The 22,025-nt window shown below is 41.4% G+C and overlaps 1 protein-coding gene across 2 annotated transcripts in view; it reads right to left on the bottom strand.

Annotated features, from left to right (window-relative positions):
* C1H8orf34 (chromosome 1 C8orf34 homolog) overlaps window positions 1–15,774 on the bottom strand; it is a 175,459-nt gene extending 159,685 nt beyond the window's left edge. Inside the window, exon 1 of one of the 2 annotated variants that reach the window (XM_074847240.1) lies at window positions 15,379–15,774. In XM_074847240.1, coding sequence (XP_074703341.1) covers window positions 15,379–15,447 — 69 coding nt within the window. In that variant the 5' untranslated portion in view covers window positions 15,448–15,774. The remainder of the gene's footprint in view (window positions 1–15,378) is intronic. The other variant, XM_074847232.1, reaches the window with a different exon arrangement.
* Window positions 15,775–22,025: the final 6,251 nt, after the last annotated feature.

The raw sequence follows: 22,025 nt of genomic DNA on the forward strand, positions 1-22,025 counted from the left end.
AAATGTTATCACCGAGCACAGAGCTACCCATGGTCTACATGCCTCCAGTCACCTTTCGGGGTTCCTGAAGTGCTTCCCGCTGGCACTACCAGGTTCATTGCTCTGCCTGAGCCCCAAGAAGGTACAGTCACTGACTCTGTCTCCATCTAGAAATGGCCCAGGCTTGCGGAGCAACCCCCAGGCTGCCGCCTGGGATACTCCTGAAAAGCAGGCCCTTCAGTGTCAAGGTTTGAATACACACAGACCTGGCAAGGCTGAGGTCTGAGCCCAGGAATACAGAGCCTACTGAGGATGAACAACAAGCTGCTTAACTGACTGCTCCTACAAAGTAAAACCTATGCTTGCAAAGCGGGCACCAAGCTTACCTTCCAAAAATGCACGCTCGTACTACTGTTCCTCCAAGATCCCCTCCATGCATTTACTTGCTTACCTCATCTACTGGCTTTGTGCTGCCATTGTGAAATATGACACAACACTCGTTGGGCAGAAGCTCTTGTCTGCAATATATCTGGACAATTTCTGTCACAATAGGGTACCTTTTCCTTGTTGTGGCCAGCAGATGAAAATACAATATAAAGATAGTGGAGATTTTCAGCAGATAACTGATTTAATTACATATAGGAAGAATAACCTATTACATTCCTTTTGCACATCTTCAAATATACCCAGAAAAAATACACCACCATATTACCTAAAAGGCATGGACGGGCAGAAAATGGCAAGCGTAATTCAGTAGTCAAGAACAGCACTGATATCTAAGTAAAGTTTAGCTTTGTTCATCTAAGAAATTCTGTATTTTATTTGAATCCTGGACGATGTAATGTCAAAAATTCAATCTAAACACCTGTTCCAGGACAGTCCTGCATTAACCAAGTTATTTCCACATACAAACATCAATTCCCTATACTGAAACACAGCTACATCATCTTGTGTGGAACTATAACTTGAAAGATTTTTTCACCCAGGTTTGGCTACTGGAATCATAGACCCAAAAAATACCTTTAACCAGTGCACAGTTGCATTTACACAGGTGATGTTACAAATCAGAGAGAGATCTGATCACCATCAGAAGAGAAAGAAGACTCTCACCCTACTCCCACGCCTTCCAGACTGGGCATATTGCAAAGCATGTCCCTTCCTCTGGAGCACCAGGAGGAAGAACAGATCCCCACACAACTTCTACACAGAAAGAGTCACTGGAAGACTTGCTTCAGACAAGACACTTCCTCCTCAAATGCTGGATGTCCTATAATCATGCCCAGAAAAGGGTGCTCCAGAAAACAACTCTTCAGCAAAAGACAACTGATTAGCAGAAGTGAAAGAACAGTGTGTCTGCTGTACACTGCAAAGGAAAATATCAGACTTTGTTGACAATATACAATAGATATTAGATACGATGGATTACAGCCAGGAATGTATTTAACAGAAGAAATGGTCCAATGCCAAATGCATATTTCTAAACACTCAGCACTGTGCAGCTGCACCAACGCTGAAGACTCCGCTTCAGGCTGGAGCTGTAACTGTCCCTGGACTATAACAGCACATAACCATGTTTTGTCCTCTTCATTTTTGATTTGGATAAATTTCACATTTGTTTTTCAAATCTCATTTCCTATGTTAAAACAAAAGCATGCTTCAAAGTAAAAAAAGAAAACACCACAAACACTTGAAAGTTAGGTTTATAATTGCTCATACAAACTTAACTGTTGTTCACTTTTATATATATCACAGTAATCACACAGACCTTTAAAAACACATTCTGTAACATTCATTCAGCTTGACTTTCAACTTGAATGTCATTATTTGAACAGTTTTTGTATAAAATATAGAAATAATGCTCAAGTACTGGATCAAATGCAAAAATCACCCAGCTGGTGAGACGCATAGAAAGCGTTCCCTCTTCCCGCAAATATATATACATATATATTATTGATATACATCAGGCTCACAACATTTTTTGATATCATAGAAAACCAGAAGAAATAAATTTGACGTTCTGCTGAATGTAGGGCAAAAAGATGCTGTGAGAAAGATTGATTATCATAATGGTACCTATTATAGGACTCAGAAGAATGGCGAGATCCCATTTTTTGTAATACTATGGTAAGTGTTCATATGGTCAAATATTAGACAAAAACACTGCATAAGTAGTCATGGAAAAAACATTCAAGCACTTTTGCAGTATAACAGCTATTGTTTATAATATCTTCAATTCAAATACTTCCAGTTATTTCGTATTTTTTACAACTGGAAAAAGCCTCAAAATACCTAGAGTTTAATTACATCTTAACACAAATGGTAATGCAACATAAATAAGATACAGCAATATTTTTACAGTGAATAAATGTCCACCTATTACCAGTCCAAAAATCTCGTCAAACACTCTTCTGAAGGTTCTGAGAACAGCCATTCCACTTAAATGTCCATCTCCAGAAACACCATCACAGGCATAACAGTCTATTATCACGGGCTTCTTTTTCAAATCTAAAGCAATAATCTAGCTTTACCCAAATACTAATGCTCACTTTTTTAATCCATCAGCAATGGACTTTTTTTTGACATTAGTTCTAGAAAACAACAACAAACCCCAAAACCTACATATCCTACTTCTACATTTCTGTGTAGTGATTTAACTTTATATGGATGGCCTATATTTGTGATCATTACTGGTCAATGTGAAAGAGAACCATGAAGAGTGAGGACAGAATTAATGTCATCAATATTTAAGGCCTATGTTTTCCACACAGGATTTATCCATTTGTTCTCACCATAGTCAAGCCACGGAGACCTTGTAGGAGCTTAAGAGATATCCAAACCATAATTTCCATCAAGCCATTCAGCTAAATGAGGAAGTTCAGCTGAAAGTCAACTTATCTCAAAAACACGATTTATCAAACTTAAAGATTTAAAGGAGCTGTTTTTCAACAAGAATAAAAAATGAATAAAATATTTCTACCCAGCCCTAAGTTGCACATTGCTGTCAATCCCTATCTTCCAAAAATGATGGCTATAAATTTTACCTTCTCAGACCTACTCACATCTGTTCATCAATGTGTCATTAAGAAGGAATTTAAGGTAGCATAACTCGTATCCTGAGGACAAACACAAAATATGATATATGAAAACTTAAACTAAAGTATAAGTGACCCAACTACTGTTAATCATATTTTTGTATATTTTTTTTGTATCTCAGTATAATATCAGCACTTATGGCTGAAAATGAGATTAATTCAAACGCAGATTTATATGTAATGCTACTGGAAAAAAGCTGAAGTGTGTACGCAGTTCACCTTCATGATCTGTCGCATGGATTACTCATTATTTGTCCAAGTCCTTACAGAACCCTCACCTAAGTAATGTGAAAAACCTCCCTCACGCTAGCTTTAACAAGCAGTTGAAAACCAAGAACTATGTCAATACCAAGTTGAAAAAAAAGTATCTGAAATGAGAGGATGTTGGACACTTCTGTTTGGCCGCTGGGAGGACAAGTGCATTGGTTGCACAGGCTTAAGGCTGACATTATATCATGCCCACAAATAAAGTAGGTCTGAGATAATGGGGACAGCTAAATAAATATCAGCTTATATAAGCACGATACACTTTCCACTCTAAGTTATAGATTAGCTAAATTACATATGACTGCAATATTAAAGCCATTTTTACATTATGCAAAGCATAAGTATGAAATAAGAAAAAAATATTAATATTGGTCTCTGTGTAACAAAAATATATGCTAATGAATAAATATATTTTCCAAGAAAAACACAGCAGGAAAAATGGCTTTAAGAGAAGTCATCAAAAACCACAAGTTCCAATAATTACATCATATGGATCAACTTATTAAAACCACTTTCTAGCCCAAACAAGGTAACTTCAACACATACACAAAACTGGTATATTTCTAAAAACTGTTATTTGCACTCCATCTCCTCCATGTAAACTGTCACCACAGATCTAGTCAGCATGCCCTCGCTAACCTACCCAGGACATGACCTGCAACATCCACAAACTGTCCTCTGGCTTAGGTTTTCAAACACAGGACTGAAGGAGCATATTTTACAAGAAAGCTAGAGCCTTAAGTGGATATTTAAATAAGTGCTACTCTACTAACAATTGAAAGCCTTAAATGGGTAGCAATGGCAATTTTTAAGGACAGATAATCTAATTGTACTAGAACTGTAATTAGGTCCATCATTTCTCATCACACACTTCCAGCGTCAAGATTGCAATGACTTAGGAAACTAAGAATCACTTCATTGGTAGAAGCTGAGATCGGGGTAATTTTAGAAGATGTGATAGGTTTTTGGGTTGTAGAGTTATTTTTAATAACAGCCAAAGCATTATTAACCTTATCTTCTAATGCTTTTCATTTAGAAACAATGCCTGCAAACCACTGGTGTATGTTTTTGTTTGTTTCTGATACAGCGAAGTAACTTCCCAACCCTGACAGTGATTGCCCAATTAAAGCTTTCTGATGATTTGATTGCTATTAACCTTAGACTACATCTGCCTGGTTATGAGTGAAGGCCTTCCTGTCATAAATCAGGGCCTCAACAGTTGTAGCAAGACTCCCTGTGGGAACACAATGTGCTCACATGGACTGTGCTGCAGCCTTGAGACCTGTCAATGCTCTGAACCGCCACACTAAGCAGGGGAGAAGGGAGGAGAAATCAATTTTTTTGAATGTGTGGCACCAATTAATGGGATTAATAGCACTACCAGGCACTGAGGCAGCACAAAGAAAGAAGATGAAGCAGAAGGGCCATAATGAGCTCAGGGTCTTGCTGTGAAAACTCCTAAACCATGTGAAGACTGTAAGAGCCAGAGGGGTTTGCAGTCTCTGTGCAGATAAACAAGAGAGACAAAGAAAGGAGAAACACAAGCACAGAATAATATATGAAAATGTAGCGGGACAGCAGTAGCAGAAGTAGGAACAGCAGCCAAATAACTGGCTACCATTTCAGTACCTTAACTACTGTGTATTTCCTGTCCTGACTTCTTAACTTTTTCTTCAGTGTCTAAGTAAATGTTAAGTGGATCTTCATTTTGGCCAACTTCATTCTTTAATCTTTTTTCTATTATCATAGAGAAACACAGAATAAAATAAATTCTCTTGAGTTTCTTATTTACCTTTGTTCCTTTTTCTCCCCTGCTATCTTTTTCTTTCAGGTATTCCTCCTTCACAGGATAAGAAATCAAGATTAAATCTGTTACTCTAACAATTTAGTCTTCTCTTTGCGTATCCCTTCTTCACTCCATATTGGTAAGTCTCCATTCAGTCTTTATCTCCAAATAGCTTCACTATCTTATACTTTGTGTTAGACTACAGGCATTATCTACTGGCATCATTCTGAACCAGGGCACACTTAGGAGGAGCTCTGAAACATCTATTTTCTTCTGGGGGTTCAACATCATGCAAAAGGATGTGTCTTTTAAAAGCTACTCGGTGAGTGAGTTGCAGCCTGCCATCTCTCCAGGGTTAATACTGTGCAGAGTTCATCCTTGGCACGTTTATGGGTGGTGTTTCATGATGGCACACCCAGAGGAATTTCTGCATCTGCAAAGCTTGGTTTTGTCCTCAGCTTTTGTTTCCCTGAACATCTCTGCTTTGTCCCGATTAGGACAAGATTCTTCAGAATGCTTAGGAAGATGAATACCCAAGTCACACTGGGCGTATTGAGCGTGTCATGCTCAACTGGCCTGGACATGTGCAGTTAATACAACGTGTCTGAACAAGAAAATACAGCACCTACATACTAATGCACAATGCAGCTTTTATGAATTAGTGCACCAAAAGAAACACAGAACTTATCATTCAGAATTCCCTTCTTTGAGATAGATACCTGACCAGAAGAATCCTTCACAATCACCAGTTTACCTCTCCAATCATACCAATGTCCGCAAAGACGCAATGCCTATCAAATTGGAGTGTAATGCAATCTTCATGAAGGAGTTTGTGGCACAGCAGCCAGCGTTAATAGTAGTGCTAAGGACAACTTTAACTCCCTGGCAAATCTATACCCAAGCAGTATTGCCAAGATCAAGTACTATAAGTCAGACACTGCAAAGCATGCACGTTTCTTTAGAGGATAAGAAGTTATATTTGCTTGTATTTGCCCTGTGTTTCTCACCCTTCAGTCATACCCTCAGCAACCACAAGCACTAGAACCTTTCTTTAAAAAAAAGTACAGATCCCAGGTAACCATTTGACTGTAGGGACTGAGATTATAAGAAAAAAAAAAAAAAAAAAGAAAAGAAAAAGAATGCATTGGCAATGTAGCATTAATATTTGCCATGCCATTCCCTTCCATGTCCTATCCATTCTCATGTTCATACTCAGTGTATTCATATGGTCTATTTCCTCCGAATTCATTAGGCTATCCTCCCTAATTATTCAATTCCCTCTTCTGTTCCTTCACAGAAGGGACTGGACTGGGCTCCCTGACATTTTCCTGACCTATGGAAACTGCATCTTTAAAAGGCAAGATCCACATGAAGCTAACTTAAGCACACAAGCTCCTGGTATACTGGGTAGTTAGAACTCACGGAGTGATTTGGAGATCACTTATGCCCATCTAGCAGCTTGCTACTGGAGAAAAAGACAGTCGTGCTCCTCTCCTTCCCCTCATCCTCTGGCCACCTATGTTTTCTCCCCTGAGTCAATGCCATGCTCCTCATCAGACCACATGGCGACCCACCAAGATAAACCAACTGAACACTTTTCACTGCTTTGCAAAATTCCTTTTCTATTTCATCTTCCCAAACTGGGTAACTGTAATATGAGACAACTGCCAGTTCTGCATCAAGGACAGCCAGAACAGGCAGCCAGCAATGAAGATGAACAAGACCTGCAGCAACTGGCTATTAGATCAGCCTCACAACCTGCAGTTCTGATTACTAAACCACCAGAGTGTCTGGAGTAAAACAAGCTATGAGAGGAGGAATGATTCAATTAAAAAGGCTCCAACACAGCTGAAAGACCCAAACTCTCATGATTCCTGCCCCAGAAAACAGCTTCTCCAGAAGCCAACAAAAGAGCTTGATAAGCATATTGTTCCAGCCACTATAGAGAAATCTGGTGCATGAATAGAGTGATTTTACTCATTGAATATTGCAGGGAACTGGCAGAATGAGGAGAAAGAAAGAATGCTTCATGGAAATACACAAGAAGGTAACAGTTTCCACTCTCCATATGGACAGAAATTTTATAAGAGGTGGCTAATGTAAAATAGCCTTCTACTTACCATGGGTAAGTGAGTTCACGTGCATTCTTCATTTTGTATGGGCATTTCCCATAACTGTACCACATTTCCTCATGGTGGTATGTAAAGTTATGTTCAAAACTGAGGTGTTTCATTGGAAACTCTATGTTTAATGCAAAGATAATACTTGAATTTTATGTGAATAGGGAAAGAAAACGGCCCAAACCAACAGAAGAGCAAAACCAGAGGGGCATCATAACTTCAGTCTAATGACTCTGCCTGAACACTTTTGGATGGAACTAAAAGTAGATATTCAGTGAAACTGAGTAGCCAAAGGAGAAATTATCACAGCATGGTATATGGTACCTGACATAAAAGTTAAGGACATCAAAAATGTGCCTTTTGCAAGCTTTTTAAAAGGATATTACCCTCTATATTGTGAGCAGATATGGATGTTGCGTTGTCTTGGCAAAGGCATAGGAGTGCATTTCAAGTGATCATGCTCTTTTCCTACATCCTAGAATTAAATTCATGAACCCTTGTTCCTCCTATCAAATGAATGCTGCTTTTCATCACCTTCAGTAATGTCAGAAACAGCGCACTGCCTTAGACAGGAGGCCAACAGTTTCTGTTTGAAAATTATTGTGCTTTCAGCTGGGTTTTAACTGTTTCTCATGGTTTCACGTAGAGAAGTATCTTCCCTTAACACAGAAGACATCCTCCTCTCGTACTTCACAGCTAGGAGAATGAGAAAGTGTGCATCCGTGCAAGGGGGATAATACAGAATACAGTCAATAACACCTCATTTTTATCTGGATATTACAGACATTAAGGTGTTTGGGTAGTATTTGTTCCAAAAGTTGGTGAACATAAAAATACCTGAAGCCATCTCTCAAATCCAGAGGTAACAAAGTATCCCCATTACCCATCACTCATACAAAAGCACATATACTTTCCCAAAAAAATAAAATATCACAAGACAAAAAAAAAAAAAAATCACTAGACAAACCCCCCATCACTAGACAAATGAAAAAGAGAAATTATAGGTCCCCACCTCTTCATTTACACAAACAAGAAAGAAAATGGAAAGTACCAACTGCGAAGAAAAGACATTGAAAACAGGGAGAGTATTGATTAGACCTTCAAAATTAGAAGCAAACTCTAAAAGAACTTGATGTTAAAATGCTCTTAAATATTATGTTTCTAACTCAATTTTTTTAACACATTTACACTTTTAAAAGAAGCAAGCACTAATAACAGGTGTCTTTCTAGGTGTGCCTTTTTAGTCAATGTCAAGATAAAGAAGCTAAGAAACCCACTTGCTCCAGAACAGTAAAGAAACGCATCACACGTGGCAGAAAAGCAGGTTAAGGTACTAGCTGCCCCCTTCCCTCTCAGAAGCTCCAAAACAATCAGAAGGCTGAGACTATGCTGACTCAGGGGTACGGATAGCATCTAGCCCACTTGGAAAAGCATAAATCAGTAACAGCAAAGAACACAGTAGAAAAAATTAAAGACCAAGTTAAAGCTATTAAAGTTTTTAATTTAATATTTGACATTTACATTTGTCCTTTGTACCAAAAGACTGAATTAATCAAAAGAAGCAAAACAGTTGAAGAGCTTATTTCAGGTTTTAATTAACACCATGCATTAAATATTATCCAAAACTTGGAAGAAACTTCATAATGTGCTAAAACACAAAGAAGAAAGATCAGTAGTAATGGGCTTGTTTGGATCCAGGCTAATTCATTACTACAACGGTTGCCAGACAAAAATTCAAAATCATCATTGTCTCAGTGCACGTCCTAGAGCAAAGACATGGGACTCATGGCATTTCAAACAGGAACATCTGCTAGCTCTAGACCTTAGCAGACCTTAGGTTCTGCTGGTACATGATGGTGTGAGCAACTCAACTGAGAACTAGCTCTCATTTTCTCAGCTAGTTTTTAAGGCAAGCTAGTTATGCCCTCCGCTCCCCCTCTCAAGAAACAAGGTAACTGTCATTTTGAGAGTTTAAAAACCCTAAAAGCTAATGTAACAAAAGGAAGTTATTATGATTCTTTCATTTTATCATTCTGCATGTTAGATATAATTCTTCAAATGTAATTATTACTATTAGACAAAGAATATAACTTTGATTTTTATTTCTTTGTGTGTCTTGTGCCCCAAAGGAATTCTTTTTAAAAAGGAATTAAGAAAGCCCACATTTCCCCTTCAGGAAAGTAATGTTGCCACTGTGGAAACAAGGGTTATGTGATTATCATCTGTGTTTGTAACCACACAAATGTATACCTGTAACTGTGATCTCTTTCACTGTCTCTTTCCAGTAATTTTTTAAACTAGTTTCAGAAAAATTCCCAGAGGAGTAGACATCACAAAAATGCAAGTTCTTTCAAATCTTGAGAGATTAACTAGTCAAGTAGCAAGACCAAAACATGTGATTTTCCTAATTCAGGAACAACCTCTTTTCTTAAACCCAGATTCCACATGAGAGGAGAATTACGAATGCCTCATCCACATGGAAATTTCTGATAATTTTTGCATCTTGCTGGTCACCACAAAACCCAAGAAAAAGCATAAAGCCGTTACTCATGGAATTGTTTGTTAATGGAAAAGGGTCTGTCTATAGTTTTAGTTAGGGTTTTTCACCTGTCTTCCCTTAAAGACAACTTTACCAAGGCAACTATCAGAATGCACAGTAAATTCTCCGAAAAGCAAAAGACATCTCTGCACCATTTCTTCCCATTTGACTTTCATTCCCCTTAAGTAGGTCTTTTTACTTCAGTGCACATCAAGGCTACCACAAAGTCCTACTGTAGCAGGCAACAAAAAAAAAACACCCAACCAACTTCTATATGATTCCCGACCCCCCACTGTGTAACACTGCAGCAGCTCTAGATCGCTGCTGGTTTCCACACATCCTTTGAAAAACAACTAATATTGGCTCCTCTGAAAGAGGGACTGCCAGGCTGAAACAATGTCACTGGGTAATCAGATGCTTGTGATGTCGAAGTACTGAAAAACTTGGTCTTCCAAAGGGTCCATCTAGCTGCCTGAAATTAAATGCTTCTCTGTGTAAATGGACATCATCCAGAATAAGACCCTTTCATGACAGCAACAGAATCTAATCAATTAAGTGTAATACCAAAATAAGGTAAAAGATGATTTGAGCAAGTTCAAAAGAAAACAATTCTTTGAGAGCATGCCCATCATTCACATTCCAGATATTGCAGCTTATAACATAATTTGATACTGTGAGGAATCTTAAACTGGTAAATGAGACACTCAAGTGACTGTGTCTACAATTGTGTATTTAAGAACTGAGGGCAAACGCTGCTTCAAAAGACTTTCCAAACGACAAAATTCATTCCCAAACTTTGACTAACTCAGTCACAAGGTGCACTATAAATACTGTTAGTCATCAGACAGGTGTATTAGGATGTGTTAAGGTTTAAGTCAGAAGCATAGTTATTTATTTAAATTAAATAACGGAAGCCAGTGCATAATATATAGCAATAATGCATCTCATTTAGGAAAAAAAACTACTGTAAATTAAAAAAAATTAGTTTCCTATTATATTTGCTTCGGCAATTTTGTCTGCCAGAAGAAAAAAAAAGTAAGTGTTCTAATATGAACACAGCCTTTATGTTGCTCAAAATAAGAATTATAGTTCTAAACCCAAATTACTTCAAGAAAAATATCTCAGGTAACCAGGGGTTCGGTATGTTTATTTTCAGAAGAGTTATTTTGGCTTTTTATAACTCAAAGAAATTACAGTCTTCTGGTTTGCATAACAACAATGTACCTGCTGGATGCTTTTTAGCTGCAGTTCTATAAATAAGAAAATTCCAAAACACTAAATTTATCTCGGAGCTGTTGAAGATTTATTGCAATCTGTTCTTAAGAGTGCTGATCCAGCTTTCAAATTCATAGAAACTGTCAGGTTGCCCAAATGAGCACACAACTAGATGCTGAAGAGACACCGTCATACAGAAGTCTAGATGTATGGATACTCACAGGCAGCAGGATTATTCATTGAGATTATTAGCACACAAAAAGAATTTGTTGGATTGGATGCTTGAAATGCAAAGTGGGTCAATACTTCACTCAGACAGAAATGAGTGGGTGCTGATTCTGAATACTCTGTCCCAGCCAATTTTAGGCACACACCTCCTGTTCACATTTTAGAAAGATGGAAAAAAACAACAGCGAAGCTTCATCACAGAAATAATTCATATTTAGAATTCTTGTTACATTCCAAGTTAAATGTAAAAAAAAAAAAAAAAAAAATCTAAAAAAAACCCAGGTAGTGCTATGCTACGCGTTACCACAAAAATCCCAGAAGAGAGGCGTTTCTAAAGGGCATTCCTCAAGTCTAAACTAGGTGTCTAACCACAGTATTCTCAGATGCCAATAATCTCTCACAGAAAGATGTCTAAGCTTTCAAAAGCGAAAGAAAAAAAAAAACACAACACCAACCCAAACTGCAACACAGAACTACACAGAACAGAATACGCCAGCTCATGAAACCTGACAGAATTTAAGGGGTTACCTTAAGACCTTACTGTCAGCACTAACAACACCTGCATGACCTGGGGCATTTAGAAGTTGACCTGTAGGTTCACAGGAATTTTACCTGCAAAAACCTTAGGCACCTGTAAGATGAAATGGCAAAGAAGTAACACTTTTGAAAAACCATGATTTGAGGACCTACATTCAACAGGGGGAAATGAGGCTGAAGTATCGAAGTTGTTTTGCAATCTGTCTTAAATCTCAAAATTGACACAGTCTCAGATGTACACACCAATTCCCACCCACTTTCCTTCCCACCTCTAAGCCATAAATAAGAATTTAACTAGTAAAAATGTTTGGAATCAAGTGAATCTGTGTGTTACCATTCATAGCTGAGTGGATAGGACTTCCTACTATCTGTTAACAGGTACTGGTAGTCAGAAGACTGATGCCTGCTGAGTCAGCCTAAGCTCATTAATTCTTTCTCCAGAAGGTTACTCCTACCTTTCTTTATAGAGATGGAAACAACTTTGCAACCAAGGGAGGGCCTACAGTCTTCCTGCATCTCACATGTCAGCACTTCTCTTGAATACTTCTCTTTTACACAAATTAGAAAGGTAATTCAAGTGTCAAACCATACAAAACTTCAGCAAAGAAATAAAACTGAACTCATCTACATATGCAGCATGAGCTGAAGGTAAAAATAAATTAAAAAAAAAAGATTAAGTCCAAAAAAACCCAGATGTTCCTAAGTAGATACTGCTGGTTAATGAAGTACAAAAAGCCCTAACTACGGTAACAGAAGGCCACAAATACAGGACAGAACAGAAACACTACCAGGGTAACTGCAAGCAACTGGAACACAATGATGAGCTAGCAACTAACAGCATCTACTGCTCTTGACTGTACTGGAGGGGAACTGTACTTCATCATGAGGAAACCATGGACTGTTCCAGCCATCAGCTAACTGTGCCTGGTAACTCTCTAAGATCTATGTGTAAAGACCTCCTGATCACTGACCATTCATTATGCAAGTATCCAATACCATCTGTTTATGCATCACCATTCTGGCCTTCATGTCAGAAAGCCTGCATGTTCTCTCTCCACTTTCTTCTTTCCTGTGACTACCCTCAATTACCCAATATTTTATGCACTCCCTAAAACGTTGGCTTGAAGCATATATTGAGCAATTATAGTCACAACCTGCTCAGCAAATAACACCGTAGAAAATTGAATCCAAGTCCACTCTGTTCTGACTTGGTATTAGAAAATTACCACTCACTGCAAAAAAAAAAGATGGCTGTCACCCATGACAAGTGGTGATTAATTTGCATCAAAACCAGAAGAGGTGTAAGAAAATGCTAGCTGTTCCTGAATCAAAGACGAAGCATGGGTCTCTCTTCTCAATGTGTCAGAACTTTTAGAGATATGAAAGAAACAATTCATTAGTCAATATATCTGACTGTGAACACATGGTATTCTTGATACACCACAACGCATATATAATAGGAATACTAGTATTAAGCATCAGCTTCACCCTATGCATAGTCTTTGGCCAATTCCCATCAACTTCAAATACATGTCTTCCCCCTTACTAAGGACTACAAGATCAAGCACAGGTTGTAAATCTTCAAGGAACTGTTGAGAACAAAAAATACATCACCAAAAAAGAAATATGTAAGTAGATTTAAATGGCTAATCAGGAAGTGGAAGAGGTAAGGATTACGATCCTCTTCCTCACAGTGATATGGATTAAAACAACTTTAACCAGCTAGATGAATGCTACAGTCCTATATCTTAAATCCACTCCCTGGTATTCAGGTCTAAGTGAATTTCACACAGAAATTTCTTCCTGGTACACAGGAGTGCATTAACAACCTGTAGAGAGCCTGCAAGGTTATGCAAAGAGCCTTCCACATATTCCTTCTACCACGATGAAATTCCTACATTATGGTGACTAGTGAAATATTTAGAGATATATGAAACGCTGTAACAAATACAACCTCTTCATTTTTTCCTCCACTATTGGTAACTAAAGCATATGACTATTTAAACAACAGAGATGAGCATCTTACACTACTGAGAAACTAGGTTAAAATGCAGTGACTGAGAACAGGGATGTCAAGTACTTTGTTTGAATTTTAATGTATAAAACAATGGGTTAAGAAAATTTAGAAGAAAATGGCAGCTGTCAAGGGCCTAACTCTTCAACAACCCCAAGGCACTTAAATTCCCATTGAAACATCCAGGAGTCAGCTACATAAATAGTCCTAGCAACTGTGTTGACTGAACAGTCTTTTATTCAGAAACTGAACCCCACAAATGTTTCAGTTTCTATGAATTCCAGAACTAGAAAAATCACCTGCTGTTCCCTAGTACCCAGTTACTGTTCCATCAAATGGGGTTTTATTTATTGCAGCATGAAAATATCTAACACTTCTGGCACTAGGCCAACATAATTTGTCACAACAGCCTCAGCCCACGCAAAACATAAAAACTGACCCTTAGCAAACAGTTTACTAACAAAATTAGAACCTTTATGAGGGTTGGCAAATGCTGCCCAAAACATGCACTGAAGACCCACACCAGAATAAAAGAGATTTCATACGTAGTAAGGTTGATTGAGAACAAGTTAAATACTGAAAAAGGGAGACTGGGGCCTTGGGATAATACTGCCAGAGCATAACATATGTGCGTTTAGACGTAAAAACTGTATGAGAAACAGGATGACAAAATAGTAATAATCACGATTGCTCTAGTACCCCTTTGCGTCCTAAGTATTTCTAGCTTATACACAGAAATAGTAAACTATGCACATCTGCGCATATACAAATCCAAGCAAGTGCATCTTCCTAAGACCAAGGAAAATTTACAGCAAAAATACCTTTCCCAAGCGTACGGCTGCTGATGAAATGTTCAGAAAGCATCACCGACACAGACTTTCCGCAGGACAGATTTCCTCCCGAGTGCCCGGTCCGGCGGGCGCGTTTCCCGGTGGGCAGGCGCCCACCTCCCGCTCCGCGCTGGCCAGTGCCGGAGGGACGCCGCCTCGGGGTCTCGCCCGCGGGCCGTTCGGCGCCCACCCCCCGCGGCGCGGCTCCGCGCCGCCGCCCCGGACACGGGTGGGGGGGGCAGGAACACTTGCGAGCGCCACCTCCCCCGCACAGCTCTGGGATGCTGAGCCGGTACGCGGCTCCCCGCGGCCCGACGGCCGGGCCCGGGCCGCCGTCCCACCTCCGCGCGGCTCCGCGGCCGCCCAGGAGAGGCGGGCGGCGCCGAGAGGGCGCCTCCGGGGCCGGGGTCGCGGGTGGGAGGGGGGCGGGCGGCGGGGCACCTGTTTCACCACCCGCGCGGGCGGCGCGTCCGTGGCGGGGCGAAGGAGCGTGGCACATCCGCGGGACAGCCGGGGAGGGAGGGAGGGAGGGCTGCGCGGAGCGCCGGCGCTCGGAGGGGCGTGGAGGAGGGACACGAGGGCACACGCGTGGCGCGGGGCGGCGGGGCAGGGGGTGCCGGCGCTGCCCTCCCCGACCGGGCTGACGCCAGAGCGGCGCCTCAAACTCATCCTCGCCCCTACGCTCACCTGTGCTGCGCGGGGAGCCGCGGCCATCGTGGGGGCACCCCCGCCCCCGCCGCGGAGGAGCCAGCCGGCAAGAGCGCACCTTACCTCGAAGAGGGGACCGATCTTGTTCTTCTCCAGGTAGGCTTGGATCCTGGTCTGCTGGTGAGACGCCATGAAGAGCTCCGGAGGCGGGGGCCGAGCTCCTCTCCCCCGGCGGCGGCGGCGGCTGCAGTCCCTCCGGCTGCTCGCGGCTCCCTCCCCCGCCGCCCAGGGGCTGCCACAGCGGGAGCGGGGCGAGGCGCGGCCGAGGGGCGGCAGCCCGAAGTCCCCGGGACGGAGCAAACTCAGGTAACCGGAGGGTACCCAGGTGCCAGTCGCCCGCTGAACTAGGCGCGGGGCGGCGGCGGGCTGTCTCCCCTTAGGGAGCAGCGGGCGGGCGCTGCCCGGAGCGGAGCATGGTGCAGGGAGGAGGAGAGCTGCAAAGGCGGCCCCCGACCCCGCGCCGCGCTCGGTGTCTGTCTGTCTGTGTGTGTGTGTGCGCGCGCCTGTGCCTGGCAGCGCCTTGGTTACGGGAACAGCCGCGGCTGGAGCTGCCGCCCTCGCCACAGCGCCGCTCCCGAAGCCAATGGCTGGGGGCTCCTGGCAGCGCCGCGGCCGCTGGCGCCCGTTGACGCCCGGGCTCCGGCGCACAAAAGGCGGGAGCGAGGGAAGGGGGAGGAGAACGGGCGGGAGGCGGGGGCTGCTCCGGCGCCTTCCCCCCACCGCCGCCTGGGGACGGGCTCTTCCCCCACCAGAGCCCGGTTCCCGTTCTCCGGGGGCGCTGCCTGCGCGTCGGCGTCTTGCCAGGGACCCCCCCCACCAACCCCGCTCCCCCGGGCCGGGGGTCCCCCGGAGTGAGGGGCCTGGGCGGCACTCGCGAACTTCAGCTGGTGGAGGGTCGCGGGGGAGAGGAACGAGGCGCTCCGTGAGCAAGGAAGGGGGCACAGGGACTACAGCCAGCCTTAATGTTTGCTTAAATTATTTTTAAATCTTAAAATGCTGCCTTTCTTACGATATCGGTGAAATTCCCAGCTAGCCACACCGAGCATCTTAACGCACTAATCCGCGTAGCTATGAAGGTGTGCCCTGGTCGTAGGTTGTGGCGATAGCCCTCCGACAGCCAAGGGCTCCCACTCAAAAAGCGGTGGAGTAAATGAGAAATTGCCACCTGGCTTCAGGGAGCAGCGACTTAACGGCTACATCAAAGAAGCAGTATTTATTCTTTCTCCACTTCAAGTAATTAGTTCCCCACCTTTTCCGGAAGCAGGGTCATAACCACCTTTTTCTCTCTCTCTCTCTCTAGAGAAGAACAAACAAAAACATGCTTCTCAGGATTTGACACCTCTGTTCTTCTGCAATAACTGATTTTGCTGTACCAGCGTTTACCTGCTTAAAAAAAAAAAAAGAAAAAAAAAGAAAAAAAACCCAAATGGTGAAAAAGCCGTATTTTTTTTTTTTTTATATAAGAATGTTTTAAAAGGACAAAACAGCTTTGAAGAATATTGGGAACATTCAGCACATCTGCTGAATCAGGCTGCCTGCTCCCAATCAAGCAGTGTTCTGCAAATGCAAGAGTACAAGCTTCTCCTGATTCAGAAACCGTTAAAGAAAAGGATAAATTTTATCAGGAGTCAGAAGATCGTGAGTTCTGCTCCCATAGCCATTGACTGCTGTTTGACTTTAAAGTCCTCCTTACTGACCTGAAACTCCTGCCTCTATCTAGGAGGAAGTCAGGTGTAAGTGTATTATAAAGAGAGTTTGCAGTGCACCCTGTAACATAAGCCATAGCTTGTAGGATTGTTTAATGGTTTTGCTGGAACATGCTCAGTTTTACTGCTCATCCCAGTCTCAGTGAGGCAGAGTGTTTATTTTCCATAGTAGCCGCTAAAAAATGGCCTTTTTAAATTTGGATTTTTAATGTGTTGGTAGTCTTACAATATTTGTATCAGCTCAGAGTTTTAGCGTATCGTCTCCAGCAAAGTGCAGCTGCTTTGCCTGGTGCCACTTAAATAATATAATGCTAAACTAGTTTAATCAGCCTAATGAGGATCATACAATCATAAGGGTAATTGCTGGTGATGCTGGTTCTCTATAGTGGCTCTAATGATTCCCGTCACATGAGGATGTTTGTAAAATCTCACAAATCTCACCAGAACCCAGACTGCTCCAATAGAGAAGTCTCTCACTTTGCAAAATGTTTTCTCCCTCCCATGAGCCAAAAATGAGAACATATGTTTCTATAGCCCTACACAGCCTGACTTTTTCAAAGCAGCAGTACTTCCAGACCTGCTGGGACCTGACCGCACCAGGAGCTGCAAACTGTCACTGCTCTGTGTAGACCAATAAGAGGACTGACGAAAAGAAACAAGACTATCAGCAATACAAATAGAAAAGAGAACTTATTAAAGGAGGTTTTAAAGATAGCATAACTGTCTATGGTTGCCTATTGTGCAGTTAGCTAGATCCTAATTTCTCGCTGTTAAAACCTCAGGGTTTTGGTTGTGATTTTTATTTTTCTCCCACGTAATCACAGAATGGTTGAAGCTGGAAGGGACTGATCCAACTCCCCTGCTACAGCAGGGTCACCTAGAGTTGGTTGCCCAGCACTACTTCCAGATGGCCTTTGAGTATCTCCAAGGATGCTGGATCTTTCTGGTATCTGTTTTGTTTCCTATTTCCCTAGACCTTCTTTTCCCTCTCTTAATTCTCACCCAGACATATAATCTACACTTTTCAGTTGGCTTGGGAGACACACTAGCAGTCCTACTATGGCTGGGAAAGCTTCCAAGGCCAAGTACAGATTTAGCTTTCTAAACAGATACATCTCATAATCCCACAGCTCCCATAACGCTTAACTGACAGGTTATCCTTTGATATGGATTAGGCACTTTAGGGAGACATGAACACAGACAGTTCCTTACCAAGACCTTCGTGTTACTGTTTCCTAGTTGAAGGTCTCCAGCAGCTCCCTGACAGAAAGCTCTCTGAGTGCTGAAGTATAGGAGTGCGGGTGTCTCCTGCAGAGAGCATAAGCTCAGTGACATGATAGAATAGGGAAAGGAACTTCACTGTTAGCATTTTTTCCTCTTTTTTTTCCAAGAAAGCACAAAAACTGTTGCTAGATTTAAGACAAGCCACACTAAAATAGCTATGAGTAAATACCTGTGATATGCAAATAAGCACAGAGAGATAGATATAGCACTTCTGTCCTCTCACTTGTTACGGGAATTATTTTTTTTTTTTAAATTAAGATATTTTAAGTTAGTTTTTAAAATTGGTATTAATACAGGTCTTTTAAAATGAACTTTCATTTTAATACCAAAGCATCAGATTTTTTGAAAAATCTCTTGAATTGAAATTACTGATTGGGACATGGATAAATTTACATTACTCTAAACAGTCTTTTTGTGTGAGCAACTGAAGGCTGAACTGCTTTACAACCCAAGTAACAAAATGTAGTCCCTGTATTGTGCTTTGCTTTGATCCTTGTTTCATTTTGTAGGTATTTTTCTTTAAAGAACAGTATACAGCATGCACATCTACAGAACACTCAGGACTGAACTGCAAGAACAGAAATGACTGCAAGAATTTGCACACAGGCATCAAAAAATGAAAGGTGTCCCAATTTCAAATTATATGCACCGCGCAAAGTAAAAACTGTAAGAGTCAAAGAAACCAGGGAGAGGGACAGAAGAACAGAGCTAATTTTAAGATGTTTGTGACCATAGTCTATTCCGTTCGTATCCTGTGTCTGCACCTGTGCTATCTGAGCTGCATTCTTCTTACCATGGTTTTCTCATCCTTAACTCTTCTCACCAAGAGAAGAAAAGTGTGTGTGTTTGGTAGGTTGTTTCTGGTTTGACATACTTAATTCAAGGACTTAACTAGAGTAGGGGCCCATTAAGTATTTCCACAGTATTCTACACAATTTCAGTCCTGTCACCCATTTTTCAGGAATCAGATTGCTGCAGTTCCAATGCTGAGCACTGAATTTTCAAAGTTATGGGCACTTGCAGTACCCATTCATCATTGCTGGAGTTAAGTTACCCAGGCTTTACAGGCAAAGAAGGCGTTCTTCAGGAGTCAGAGCTGCCGCTGCCTAGCAGAAAAGGAAATGGATGACTTGGCTGTCTGTAAAGGTACTCTGTGGGTCACAAATAGCTGGTGCCAAGTCAACAATTTTTTCCCTGCTGGCTAAAATTTGATCCATATGCTCTGCAGGAATTTTATTTTTTGAGATGGCATCTGGAGTGCAAAAGAGACATTAAGATCTAAGAGAAACCTATAGCAGCAATATATGAATTTATTACAGACCTTTACATGGCTTTCTAGCTCCCATTAAGTGCTTTATGTTTCAGCTATCAAAAATCATCAGAAATGCCTTAATGAACCTTTCAAAAAACAATTAGGGGAAAAGAAAAACAACTAGCAGGCACATTAAAAGAGGTAGTATTCATCAAAACCTGATGATATTTATAAAGCTTTCAATTTTGTCAATGTTTTGTTTAATGTAATAACTTTATAACAAAGAATTCTTCTTCCATTACTGTGGTCTGTTTCTATTGAGTTTGATATTCTATGCAAAGTCATTATCTACTTCATGAAGAAGTAAGAGAGCCATTAGTCAACAGCGGACTAAATGCAGTTCTTAAAGTATGCTTGTACTTTAAAAAAATGCAACTGAAGTTACCTTCAGGAGAATCAAATCCCTGAGTTCATGCACTTTATACATGAGGCATTATTTTTTATTGCTAAAGCATAGCCTTGAAACTTTACAAACCCCTCTTGTAAAATAGTCTAAAACAGTGCGCGCACACACACGCTGAATATTGCAGTGCTTCAAGCTGTTTAAAATAATGGAGGTCTAGCAGTTCCTGACCTAGAAAGCTGCAATCTAGCTTTTTATTTAGTATTCCCCTAAAAATGGATCTGCTCAGATAGCATGTTGTCAAAAGAAATTGAAGCGTCTTAGTACATTGTACTGAAATATCCAATTTACCTTTTATCCCATATCAAGTTAGCAGACAGAACTGGGAATAACATCACTGGGGGGCTCATGCTAATGATTTGGTATACTTAATTTTGTTTGGTGGGTTTTTTAAAACCTACTCAGTAAAGGATAATATCCCTACAAAGCATCAGCTTGAGTTTAGACAACCTTGAATATCCTTTCTACGATTTTCTATTCACACCAAGTTAAGAGCCATACAACTTCAAAATCTGGACTAGGCTCAGACTTGTCATTCTCCTAGAGAATTCAACCTAAGTTTCAGATATTTTGTCCTTGATACATTGTGATCTTGGCCACAAACAGTCTCTGTGGCAAAACATTTCCTATTCCCTGCAGGGCAGGAGCTCTTGGGAACTTAAAAGCTTGCATTATCCTCAGGCTCTCAGTAAGGACAAGAACAAATCACTAGAAAATCCAAGATTCATAAACCCACACTGTGCTTAAGGAGCATGAGTGACTACCTCTTTGACTCCTCTTATTCTCAGATGTATTGTGTAATTTGTTTTTATTCATCATGTTCACTTCCCTGCTTCCAGTAGTTTATTCAGGAATGTTCTTCTCTCATCCTATTTAGAAAAAAAGCCACCTAAACTTGAAAAATTTAGCTAATATCTTATTACCAATCCAACCATTAACAGAAATCGCTACTCTTTCAAGACTTTATTGCAGCTTATATCCATTTTTAGCACTTTTATAGTTGTTTTCTTTCTGTTTGGCTACCCATAAACATAATACCTAAGTAGCAGTACTTACAAGCATGCTGATAATAGAGCAGAACCTGACTGTATATATATTAAATACATTTCAAGGACAAATCTGCCCTGAGATTTCACAGTTTAAGTGCAGTACAGCAGGCTACGAACAGGCATTATTAGGAAGCCAGCAAAGACTACAATGCAGCCTGCTAAGCAGAGCTCTTAGTACCCTCCTAAAGATGGATAGGTCAGATTTGTATTCAGCTACACTAACTAACACCCAGGGACTCAAATAATTAAGTAAAAGACTTACAGCACCAACTGACAGTTACATTCTTCTTCCTCTCTGAGGGATACAAATATTAATTTAACTATTTGGTAGTGGCTAAGAGCATAGCATTACAAGCCTTCAAAAACGGTTCCTTTCCCCTCCCTCTACGGCGCTGCCAGACCCCTGAGCGTTTGTCTATGCCCGGTTGGGGTTCCGGTAGCGTGGATGGCAGCGGGGACCGAACCGAGACCTTTCGGCTTGTACTGCTCTCCCCAATGTCTGGGCTAGTTCTAGCCCGTGACTAGTAATTCTAATATTATGCAGGCCAGCCACTAGAGGGGAATAAAGAGTCACACTCTACTACCGGGTTGCCGCATTGTAAACTGCTCCGGAGGAAGCTCTGGGCCCGGGCCATGCAGAAGGGCTGTGCCTGGCTCAGCTGGCAGCGCTGGGTCATGCTGTAGTCCCATAGCGCTCGTGCGTGCGTATTGCGTTCAGCCAGCAAGGTTTACCCGAGGGCCTGTAAACTTGGAATATGTTAGAATACTCACTGCATAGTTATTGTAAATGCTCGTACTGCTGACTGTATCCCAATGACTTGCAGGGGTAGTCACGCAGGCTCTGCACCATCAAGCATTGTAGCATGTTTTTGAGCTAAAAACATACATGTCAGTTATAGGTTGTCAGGTGCTTAAAGGTAAACATGTTTAAAGTGTGTTGTTAGATGGTGATGTTT

Source organism: Strix aluco, chromosome 1, assembly GCF_031877795.1.
Source record: "Strix aluco isolate bStrAlu1 chromosome 1, bStrAlu1.hap1, whole genome shotgun sequence".
NCBI lineage: Eukaryota > Metazoa > Chordata > Aves > Strigiformes > Strigidae > Strix > Strix aluco.